Below are 13,166 nucleotides of genomic sequence, written 5' to 3' on the forward strand. Positions count from 1 at the left end.
AACTATTATATAATCATCCATTCCATGCAATAATATAACAATATATATCTATCACTCGTGGAACCCTATAACATGCATACTAATAACACTTATAACATACTTGTAATGCATGAAACATGCTTAGCCTATGGTGGGATTTTAAATCTATATGGCATACTTTATGCATATACATTTTCGATTTAATTAAAACATATATTCACAATTCATAATTAATTAAACAAACTAGAGTGGATTGGTTTTGGCATTTTAAAAGCAAACAATTAACTAAATTATTACATTAATAATTAAAAATAACTTGAACTGCTCCCGAGGATCACGAACCGGTCAAATCAACCCTTAAAAATGTTGAATCGAACCCCAACCAACAGAAAAACACCCAAACTGCCTCTTCCATCTTCTTCTTTGGTTCAGCTTGCTTTTGTTTCCATTATCGATCAATTACAACCTAAAATGGATTCTAATGATAACATAAAAATTACAGACCTTTCTTCGCTCATTAAAGCCCATATGCAGTAGACCACTTACAATAATTGTATCAAATGGAAGCATAAAAAAAATGTCAAAACAATAAACATCCACTTTAGTAACCACAATTTTTCATTCATGAAATGGTACCCACCATGCTCAAATTAATGTAAATAAAGTGCCTAAAACTTGCTCTGATACCAATTGATGGTGTTAATATAACACATGCGGAAGCAATTTGGATCTTAGGCACTCCAAGTACATCAATTATAATAAATTAGCTAGCATGTTCAAAAGCATAAAAACTCAATGAGTTTGAATACTAACCTTTTGTAGTTCAAATTTTTTTTCCTCAGGAACCGGTTTCGAACCACCACTAGTGTCTTCCCTACTATTCTCCGACCTTAGAACGGGATTGTGAAAACCGGTGACTGACTAAACTTGATAGGAATTTAGTATATGTATAGAGAGAGTTTTGAGAGATTTTCTCAAAGTTTTTCAAGAAGTCTTCTCATGTGCCTTGATCACTCTATTTATAGAGTGATATTTGCATGTTCATTCAAATTTGAGATTACCAGATTTTGACAATCAAAATTCCACTCAAATTTGTGGGGTTTATTTGGAAAACATGGAGCTTTATGTTATGTTTTCTAAATTGTATGTATACAGCATGTTATGAATGACATAATATCACAAAAAATGAATGAAATGTAACCCCGTTAGGATTATGTATGTTTTCTAAATTGTATGTATACAGCATGTTATGAATGACATAATATCACAAAAAATGAATGAAATGTAACCCCGTTAGGATTATGTATGTTTTCTAAATTGTATGTATACAGCATGTTATGAATGACATAATATCACAAAAAATGAATGAAATGTAACCCCGTTAGGATTATGTATGTTTTCTAAATTGTATGTATACAGCATGTTATGAATGACATAATATCACAAAAAATGAATGAAATGTAACCCCGTTAGGATTATGTATGATACGTAGACTGAAAATGAGAAATGACATGTTAAGCATGAAAGATGATAGCGGGGTTATATTCATTAATGATAAAAGTAGAAATATTGGGGACCTCATGCATTATGTGCGCTCATGCATTTTGGGGATACCCCTATTCCATCACGAGGGTACGGACGCGTACATCTAATGGCAGGACAACGATCGTTATGTTTGCATAATGCTGTCCTGACGGTGACTAGTTATAATGGGTGTCCGGCCTAAGGAGCTCCCAAAGTATGTTGGCCGACAAGGAAAGTGACCCAACGGTGTGTGAACTGACTGGTGAGCCCATACTCGCATGTATGGGCTGTGTGTAGAGTATATGGTACACGTCCAAATTACCCGTTAGAACAGCACCGTAGGAAGACAGATTGAAAGATAGGTCCCATCATCTCTTTTGCATGTGATTGTTGCATTTAACCGCAATAGTAGGATCACTTACTGAGTATTTCTTTAAATACTCAAGCCATGTGCTACTACATTTTTCAGGTTAAGGCAAGGCATTCCTGTACCTGACGACGGCATCGCAACTCGAGACCATGGCACATGCAAAGGATAGTGGTATTTATTTTCTTAAACTTACGCTAGAATAGGATGTTTTTAACTTAAACTCTTATTTATTTTATTCAGTCGTTTGTTGTGTCGTTTTAAAGATGTTATCGAAACACATAAGTCCATGGCTGTGTTTTAAGATAAAGGTTATGTTTTATGAAATTTAAATGAAGTCTTCCACATTCAATGTCTATGCTAGTTTGAATGAGTCAAGATATTCGGAATCAATTAATATTTGAAGAATATATTAGTNCTATGCTAGTTTGAATGAGTCAAGATATTCGGAATCAATTAATATTTGAAGAATATATTAGTTATAGAATATATCTTAGATTCAGTTAATATTTTTCTAATTTGATTTGTATTATATTTTATTTTACTCTCAAGATTTAGTTAGTTTATATTTTCCTTATTTGTACTTATTAGTTCGTATCTTGTATCCTATTTAAACATTGTGAATATCAATGAAGATTGAACCTTCGATCCCACTTCTATTTTCTCATTCTTAACTTTCTATTGTTTCGTTGAGTAATAATATTTTTAGATTTATTCACACATGAGTGGTAGATATTGTGTCAGTTGGTTTGAGAGCCAGTTTGGTAACCAAGGGTTTGATATTATTACTCAACGAGATGAATGGTGGAACTGGTTCTATGGGTATAGTCATGGAAAAAGCTTGTTGGCAATAATTATAATTATTGGAAGTTATGTATGGAAGCTTATCTATAGGGACAAGATTTGTGGATTTAATTGAAGGTGATGACACAGAAATTCCAGCAGATACTCCACAGAATCCAGAATTACGCTGACAATGGAAGATCAAATGTGGAAAAGTCTTATTTACCTTGCGAACTTTGATTAGCAAGGATTATATTGATCATGTTCGTGATTTAAAGTCACCAAAGAAAGTATGAAAACACTTAAAACATTGTTCACTAAGATAAATACTGCTCGATTGCAATTTCTAGATAATGAACTAGTTGTGGTAACTTAAGGTAATTTTTCTATTGAAGAATATTTCTTGAAAGTGAAAAATTTGTGTTCTGAAATTTTAGAATTAGATGCTGAGGAGCCAGTGAGTGATGCTCGATTACGGCGTTATCTTATTCGTGGATTACAAAAAGACTTTATGCCCTTTGTTTGCTTAATACAAGGGTGGGCAAATCAGCCTAGAGTTATTGAATTGGAGAATCTTCTTTTCAATCAGGAAGCATTGATTAAGCAAATGACTAGCATTAACTAGTTTTCCCCAAAGTCAGTAGATGTGTGGTATGTCAAAGATCAAAGGAGACAGAATTTTCATTCAAAGCCTACATCAAACAATGGGAATCAATTCAGAAGTGAGGAGTCGTCAAAAAAGTCATTTAAAGCTTGTTACAGGTGTGGAAAACCTGGTCATTTTAAACGAGATTTTCAGGTGAAAGTGGTGTGTCATCGTTGCAGAAAGTCAGGCCATATTAAGCCAAATTGCCGAGTTAAAATGAAGGAATCAGAAGCAAATGTTGTACATAAAAGTAAAAGATCTTCAGATCCAATTTGGGAACACTGCTCAACCACAGAGGTTCTTGACCAACCAACAAATGTGACTTTAGCTGTACACCAAGATGATGTCTCTGCAAATGCTCATGCCTTTATAGACTACAATGAAGAATGAATTGTCGATTCCGGTTGTTCTCATCATGCAACTGGAAACGAAACTCTTCTGTCAAATATTTTTCCACATTGTCAAAAGAAGGTCATTGTGATAGCTGACAATTCAATGCACCCTGTGACGAAAGAAGGAGATTTGAATGATAGGAGTGTTCTACTCAAGGACGTTTATCACGTTCCTGGTTTAGAGAAAAATCTTGCTACTGTATCACAAATAACAGATCAGGAAGGTATGTTCTTTTTGGTCCTAAAGATGTTTAAATACTTTCTAATGTGAAACATGTTGATGCTATATCCAATTCTGTGAGAAAATAAAAGAATCTTTGTATGTTTTATTAGCTAGCGATGAATATATTAAGAAAGTTGGTCATAATGCAAGCTCAACTCTTTGGCATGCTCGTTTGGGTCATGTGGGTTTTCAGTTTATGCAGAAAATATCCACAAAACAACTTCTTGATGGTGTCCCTGTCCTTAAAGATATTCAGCATGATGAGGTTTGTCTAGGCTGCCAATATGGCAAGTCTCATCATCTTCCTTTCACAAGCTCAAAGAGTAGAGCTTCAACAGTATTGGAATTGATTCATTCTTATCATTTGTGACCGACGCGAACAACAAGTTATACCGGCCTTCATTACGTGATGGTGTTTGTGAATGATTTCTCTCGCTTCAGTTGGGTATACTTCTTAGAATACAAAAGTAAAGCTTTTTCAAAGTTTATTTAGTTTAAGCATGTTGTGGAAAAAGAATTTGAATAGAAAATAAAGTGCTTGCGGACTAATAATGGAGGGAAGTTTCTTTCAAATGATTTTATGGAATAATGTAAGGAGCATGGGATTTAGTGTCAACTGACTTGAAAAATCCCGCAACAAAATGGGGTGGCTGAGCGCAAGTTAGCTCATCTTACATCAGTTTGCTTGTCTTGGCTGCATGCGAGGAGTCTTCCAAGAGAGTTATGGGCATCAGTTTTTCAAACAGCTTGCCATGTTGTAAATCGGCTTCCTCCATGGCCAGAGATAGAATCATCACCATTCGAGCTGATTTATGATCGTAAACCCAATGTGGGTTATATTCGTATTTTTGGGTCTATTTGTTATGTTCATGTACTGAAACATAATCGAACTAAACTTGACCCAATAGTCATACTAACTTTGAACGCTTTCTAAAAACTGAAACTAGGAGGAAAGAGTACGAGCGAATCAAACTAAAGCAGGATCAACTATAATTTTGGCCTTGAGCCGTCAGAAAGTGTACTCTCTGACTGGCTCGAACCGTTCATTTAGGATGATAAAATGAAGTGGGGGACCTCCCTTTTACAGTAAAGGCCAACCCACCACTTCTCAGCTTTACCAATGTGGCACAATGTTTCCCTTCTTTTATTTATTTTTTATTTTTTTATTTTTTTATTTTTTGTTCATACATCATACACTTCAAGAAGAAATTTTCGTTCTCCAAAGTGTCTTAATATTGGAATTACTCGCGTACTTCTCCTTGATCTCTTCCCTCTGTTTTCACATAGTTTCTTTAGTTTCATAGTCTTGTAAAGATCATTTTCCCTCTACATTTTTTTTTTCTCTAGGAGGGTAACAAATAATCTTTAATGATATTTTTTACTAAAAAAAAATGTTGTGCACTTGGTTGATTGGTTTCATATTAGAAAGTTGCAATTGACCATCTTCTTTTTTTTTTTTTTTTTTTTAGTTTTTTTTTTTTTTTTTTTTTTNGTTTTATGATCTTAACCTTCCCATTTCCAATTATTATACATATTTCCTTTTCGTCCTAATTTGTTATTCTTTCAATGTTAAAACGTGAAATATTCCTTAATCCTGAAAGGGTTTTGTGTAGAATGATACCCGAGTAAAAGAGAGTACATGAATGAACCAAGATTATATCCGATAAAGTGATCCAGAGTATATGAATAAGAAATGCTTAAAAAGAACTGAAACTTACTACCTATATCAACGAGATGCATTTTCTTTTTTGTTGGCTTAATCATAAGAACTTAGAGATTAAATGTGCTTTTCTTGGAGCAATTTTATGATGGAAGACCTCTTGAGAATTTTCGTAGCAAACATGTGAGTGAGGAAAAGACATGCCGGAAGGACTCATGTTTGTCTGTGGAGATAGTTTTTACTCTTAGAAGCGAGAAGTAAATAACTTTATAATATTGTTAGGGATTGTTAGGGCCATTAACTGCCAAATCCAGAGTTATTCCTAACGGGTGTCTTACATCAACAACTCCCAGATTATTCTCGCCTGACAAGAAAGGGACCAAAGAGGTGTGCGAACTAATTGGTGAGTCCATACTCATACCTGTAGACAATATGTAGAATAGTAAATATACATCAAATTAACCCGCTTATGATAGCTGCCTAAGAAATATAGACTGATATGATAGGTCCCACTCATGATTGTGTGTGCTTGCATCTAATCTCAAGTCATATGCTACTCTTATTTTTCCACGTAAAGGCAAGGCTCCCCTGTACTACTGATGGTGGCATCGCAACCTAGGAGACCATGACACATGTATAGGAGAGCTTGCAAAATTTGAATTTCGTAGACTATACGTTAGTATAAGTTAGTATGCATTTAATTTTGTAGCATATAGGTTAGTATATGGCAGTTTTACTTTATGTTATTTCACTTTTTGGCATTTTATTTTAAGGACCTTCTAGAAAACATGCATGTCCACAATAACGTTTTATGATAAAGTTTTGAATGAAGTATTTTCAAATAAAATATTAATGATATGTATACAGTAACGACTTTAGGTTAAATAGGAATATAGGGTCGTTACATATTCTAAACACAAAAAAAAAATGAATGCTATGAATTGTCTTTATTTGATTTGTTGTTTACTTTTGCATCAACTTTTAAGGTTTTCACTTGTTTGTCTCTCCAATCTCTATGGTCACCTTGGAAAGTGACGATTCTTAATTAAAAGGAAGGAGAACCTCTAACAATCTATTGCAAGTCGAAGGCCAATGATTTAGGTAATAAGGGTGTTGCATGATGCAAAATTATAAACGACCCCATCTTTATATATATATATATACATTCATATAATTGATAGTTTTTTTTTTAAAAAAAAAGTTTAACCATTGAAAGTATAATATACAATGGAAAAAAAGATATTCAACTTCTACACCGATTTATAAAAAAATAATTATAGTTGGAATGTTAAATTAGAAGTTTAATACTTTAAGTTCAAGAGCCAAGAGTTTTTTAATGCTTAATAGTTTATACAACTTCATATGGTATGGGATATTATTTTTAAATTTTTTTAGTTCAAAAAAATGAGTGGAAAGTTCAAATTTTTGACCTCTTATCACAAGACTTTGTAACTTAATTTGTACCCATGTGACATAAATTTCTAATACAAGGAGCATATCCTTCTGTTCAAACAAGAATACGGTAACTATCCTAGATTTCTACTTTCCTAAAGTCTCTACCGTAATCATAATTTAATCATTTTGTGAAGAAATAAGCGTTTAAACTTCATCATAAAATATAGACTTCATCTTAAAACATGGCAATAGAGCTATGTATTCGAAAACATCTTTAAAACGACACAACAAAATATTAAATGAAATAAATTAACATTATAATTAAAAACACTCTATTTTAATCTAACTCTAAGAAAATAAATACAACTAACCTTTGCATGTTTCATGGTCTCGAATGGCTATGTAGTGTTAGTCGTACAGGGGTGCCTTGCCTTTACCTGAAATAGCAGTAGCACGTGACTTGAGTATTATAAAAAATACTCACTAAGTGACCCCACTATTGGGGTTAGATGGAAACACATACAATCAGGTGTAGGACCCATCGTATAAGTCTATATTCCTTAGGTGTTTATGCTAAACGAGTTAATGGGATGTGTATTTACTATTGTACAAATGGTCCACACATGCGAGTATGAACCCACCAGTCGGTTCGCACACCTCATGGGCCCCTTTCATGGTCTGATGAGCATTCTCTAGAGTTGTTGATATCGGACAACTACAAGGCATAACGATCGTTGTAGCATTATGATAAACATAATGTTAATTATTTTGCCTCGTAGTGTACGTGTCCATTTCATAGTAAAAGAGGGGTATTCGTGGATGCATGAACGCACAATGATGCATGAGATTCCGACAGTTTTATTCATTATCATGTAAGACAACCCCTTCCATTTTTCCTTCATATCATATAATCTTTATCATCGTTTCCTTACATAAATTGTGGTTATGCATTATGTCCACACATTTTTGTCGTATATCATTCATATCATGCATCGTGTCATATCATGCATACATCATATCATCAGGATATCATGTACTAAATCGCCAAATGTGTTATACCATAACATTTATCATAACATCAGTACATCATCATATCACGTGTGATCATAACATTCACGCATCATCAAATAGTCACGTTGTATCACTAACATATCATGGACTTATCATCTCGTAAACATATCATAATCATATTGTTTTGTAAACACATCACTATCATATCGTTACATAAACATAACCTAGTCATATTCTTTCATAAACATATCATGGTCATATCATTTCATAAACGTATCATAGTCATGTCATTTCATAAACATATTCTTATCATATCGTTTCATAAATATATCATAGTCATCTCATTTCATAAACATATCTTAGTCACATCATTTCATACACATATCCTTCGTTTCATAAACATATCATAATCATGTCATTTTCTAATTGTATCCTAGTCTTATCATTTCATAAACATATTCTAGTCATATCGTTTCATAAACATATCCTAGTCGTATCGTTTCCTAAACGTATCCTAGTCTAGTCATATCGTTTTATACACACACAATAGTCACATCGTTCCGTAAAGATTTCACACATATCAAGCATATATCATGTATAGAACCACGAGGCACATGTCATCATACAAACATCAACTTTTAACCAAACCGATAGTAAGGTCAGTTACTTGATTTGCATTAGCAGGCGTTCTCCTTACACTCGAGTACAATTGACTACGTGAATTTTAGATCCCGACCTTAAGGCAAGTGCTACATATTAATTTATGTCATATTACTCNTGAACATTCCTTGGAATACCATATTCACAATTGAGTCCTTAATAGTCAATTATTATTATTCTCCCCGAATAAAGAAATTCATGCGCTGTTCTTAAGAGCCTCAACACTGTCTCCATTTTCCTCTATTTCATCAAAGTAGTCCTCTCGAGCATTTTCAGCCAACATTAGGGCAACCAACAAGAAGTGGGATGAATCAAGGGATAGAAATGCATCCCCACCCCGAAGACCAGTCATAGCGGTCGGGCAGGCTGTCTCAAGATTGGGATGGACGTTGCGAGTCAAGTGAATTTGCTCGGTGACCGTAGGCCATACGAGTAAAGTTATNTAAACACAGAGGTAGCTTGATTGTTAACGTTTCTAAACACTTTTTAGATAACAATTAAGAGTAAAGGATGTGATTTGGAAAGAGAAGTTACAGGGCAATGTTGAAGAAAATAGAGAAACTGGTGCTCTTAAACAAGGCACATCGAGGAACAGATTTTCGTTGGTATGGATAGAATAAAGAGAAGTATCCTGCAATTGAAGAAGCAAGAAGAAATGCAACAGAAAGATATCCCAAGGCCACAGTTGGGTCCGCTGGATACTGACAGATAACAATGCCTTTGCCTAGGATGGGAGTTCCAGATGCAGGCTGCCCATAAGCAAACACAACAAGAAAGGATAGTGAACATCAATGAGGGAGCTTGTGATATTGCATGGGTTGGGAGGTTCTCATCTTGTTGTGATTGTTTCAAATTCACAAATATCTACACAATAAGAATCAAACAATTTATGAACAGAAGGTTACCTTCTTGTTCTCAGCTATGACTCCAAATATAAAGGATATCACACCTAAAGTTGCGACAGTAAGAGACATTATCTTGATAGACACGGCCATTGATCCCAAGATAAATAGAACAAAAGAGTTTTTCAAAAAAATGAGCAACAGAATGGAAAGACTATGGAATGAGATTAGTGAATGCTTGATATTTATAGTACTCACTATAGTCCAATGCATATGATGTAATCTACGGCATAATTAAAATATGGAATTAAACCGTTTTTCTTTTGTTGGGTTGTTTTTTTACTATAATTAGAATTATATAGTTTTTTGAAATCCACATGGAAATTGATTCATTCAGAAATAAAAATGGACATTTAAAAAGTCACTTGGGCCAGCTAGCATTGGTTTTATCTCGGGTTAATTTTAACCCTATTAATGATTGGCCGCCCCAAACAAACAAAAAGAAAAAACAAACAATGAACAATTTGACGCAGGTTTGTGTTCAAAATTACGTGTGAATAACTTAATCAATCTAACTTTTATGATTTTAGTTTTTTATTTTTGAGCATAGGTACGAGAAAAACATAAAGCAAACCACTAAATAGAGAGTCGACTTGTCGAGGGTGATTTCAATACCCAATCATCATAGGTCTATGTCTTCAGGCGTAAGTAACAAGCTCATGTTGACTAGATTAATGTGTCTGACCGTAATGATCCCACAAGAAAGGTTCGGGTCGATAAAAAACGAACAACAAAATACACTGATTGATGCATGTGGGAGTGTTCAAAATTACTTGTGAACCACCTGATGAATCCAACCCAATTATTATAATTTGAGTTCTTTTTAGTGTGCATAATAGAAAAAAACATTAAAAAAAACGAAGTAATGCATAGATGGAAGGTGATAAGATGGTCGAATTGTGGAGGGTGATCCTCGAGCCAAGACATCAACTGTGTATGTTTTTAAACGTGTGTAGCAAGCTCACGAGCTACCTAGTTGCACTTATGATTAACAAAAAGATGGTCTTGGTCTCTACTGCAACGATGCTAGTTGCAGATAGAATTAACAAACGTTTAAAGGTTGTTTACTTATCAAAGTATTTTGTGCAAAAGGTTCGAGAGGATAGCCCGATATTCTTTAAGCAGTAAGAAATGAATACACACCTTTAATACTTTAGAAATACCTTCATAAAGAAATACCCTTTTGACGGTTGGGTTTTATGTCCTAAAACTCATAGTTTGTAAACAAAAACATATTTTATTTTCAATAAAGTTATTATTGTTGTTTATTCCGTAAAGATTATTATGGAATAAAGTGAACTTTATGATTATTAATCTAAATCCAATAAACTAAGAATACTCTGACTATAGTATGATTACTTGAACTATATGTAGAGACATAAGAGTAGACCAAGTTCAAGTATATAGTCAAAATGATTTATAGTATGGGGATAAGGCTGAGTACCTTATTTTGGGGACACTAGATGTGGCTCACTTTTGTATATGACATAAACAATGTGATCACTAAATTGTACATGTGGAGACATGTGAGTGGGGGTGTCCTATGCAATGAGTATTGCATAAGATCGAACCATGAAGAAAATCACTCACTTTATAATGTCGTTTACTGTTGAGACTGATTTTCTTTTCATTCGATGACCTAGGTAACTCGATTTTAATCCTGAGCTAACCATGAACTCCTGTTTATTCGAAATTATCCTTAGATTTGCATGGGTGAGAGTGACTCGAGTTTGCCGACTCAATACGCCTCCCATTTCAGGGGTAAGACTGGGTGAATGGCTCAGGACGTGGGGTGTAAGATAGAATTCACTCCTACCAACTTTTAGTGATAGAAGAGAGGTAGTTCCCTTAAGCACTGACTCCAGGTCTTAAACAAGGGGCCTCACCCTCTCATTGGCCTGAGAGGGATTCGGTTTACTGGTTGGACCACAAACCAATTGTTCATTAGAGGATCAGTGAGACATAAGAAACAAGAAGTAACTTCAGGGGTAAAACGGTAAATTGACCCAGCTCTAGTTACGAACAACCTGTGAAGGATCGACTTACTAATCATGGTTATGTCAAATGGACAGGAATATATCTATAGTGAGGGGAGTGCAACTACTAGGCTATAGTGGAGTGTCCTAGAAGTTAACGAATGTTGGTTAACAAGGTTAATGAGTTTAACAGGTTAATCTTGAATCGTTGGAGCCCATGATCTATAGGTCCATTAGGTCCCTCTGCTAGCTTGACTAAACCATAGAACAGTGTGACGAGTGAGTTCGAAGTGTTCGAATTCAAATTAGGGAATATGCACTACATATATATGATATATTTAACCGCATTTTTTGTTTTTTTTTACGAATTAAACAAAAAGAGAGAATCTAAAATATTTAAATAAGATTAAAATATCTTAATCAAATATGTGGAATTCATTTGGGATTGACATTTGAATTAATATTAAATATTAATTAAATAGTTTAATTAATCATTAATATTACTCTAATTTAAAATTAATTTGAAGAAAGCCAAGATATTGACTTCATTTAATGGAAAAATCCATGTTTGAGTTAGTGGAATTTTGAGGTGTGAAAATTTAGTTTAACCAAACTTGCATGCTTGCCAAATAAACCCCACAAATTTGAGTGGAATTTTGAGTGTCAAAATTTGGTGATCTCAAATTTGCATGAACATGCAAACATGACCATATAAATAGAGTGATCATGATACATTGAAGGTCTTTCTTGGAANTCAAATTTGCATGAACATGCAAACATGACCATATAAATAGAGTGATCATGATACATTGAAGGTCTTCCTTGGANCATTGAAGGTCTTTCTTGGAAAAAAAACGTTGAGAAAAACCTCTCACAAACTCTCTCTTCATATATACTAAATTCCTCCCAAGTTTAGTCACTCACTGGATTCCACAATCCCGTTTAAAGGCCAGAGAATAGTGGAGAAGACATTAGTGGTGGTTCGAAATCGGTTCGCGAGGAAAAAGAAACTTGAGCGACGAAAGGTTAGTATTCAAACTCATTGAGTTTTAATGCTTTTGAACATGCTTTTGANCGGTTCGCGAGGAAAAAGAAACTTGAGCGACGAAAGGTTAGTATTCAAACTCATTGAGTTTTAATGCTTTTGAACATGCTAGCTAATTTACTATAATTGATGTACTTAGAGTGCCTAAGATTCAAATTGCTTCCGCATGTGTTATATTAACACTATCATTGACAAGCTCGATACAACTAACTAAATATTTAATTTGATCTAATTTCATCGTTCTTTTTTCACTAGGGTCACGAACTGCAACACCAATGACCGCTCCACTCTTTCTTATAACTATATTAAACTTCAATTTGATGGAGAAGGGTTATCGATCAAACATAANAAGGGTTATCGATCAACAACATGAACGACGGAATAGTAACGAACTCCCATTATCAACTTGTGAACTATCAAATGTTTGATGCTCAATCCCACTTTTTGATGTAAGATATAAAATTTTTAGATTTGGATAGTTCGATCATAAATACCCCTACATGTATAATTAAGAAGCAAAAAAAAAAAAACACAAAATATCTAATATTTAAAATATCTCGAAAAAAAATGAAGGGTGAATAACACAAATCCTATCTTCTTTTC

At 34.0% G+C, this 13,166-nt stretch overlaps 1 protein-coding gene across 1 annotated transcript; it reads right to left on the bottom strand.

Annotated features, from left to right (window-relative positions):
* Positions 1–8,836: 8,836 nt before the first annotated feature.
* LOC111784011 lies at positions 8,837–9,635 on the bottom strand. Its single transcript, XM_023664828.1, has 3 exons — positions 9,546–9,635; positions 9,175–9,389; positions 8,837–9,098 (listed from the first exon to the last, which is right to left on the bottom strand). The coding sequence occupies exons 1-3, from the start codon at positions 9,633–9,635 to the stop codon at positions 8,837–8,839; spliced, it is 567 nt and encodes a 188-aa protein (XP_023520596.1).
* Between the last annotated feature and the right edge of the window lie 3,531 nt (positions 9,636–13,166).

This window comes from Cucurbita pepo, unplaced genomic scaffold, assembly GCF_002806865.2.
Source record: "Cucurbita pepo subsp. pepo cultivar mu-cu-16 unplaced genomic scaffold, ASM280686v2 Cp4.1_scaffold000137, whole genome shotgun sequence".
Taxonomy (NCBI): domain Eukaryota; kingdom Viridiplantae; phylum Streptophyta; class Magnoliopsida; order Cucurbitales; family Cucurbitaceae; genus Cucurbita; species Cucurbita pepo.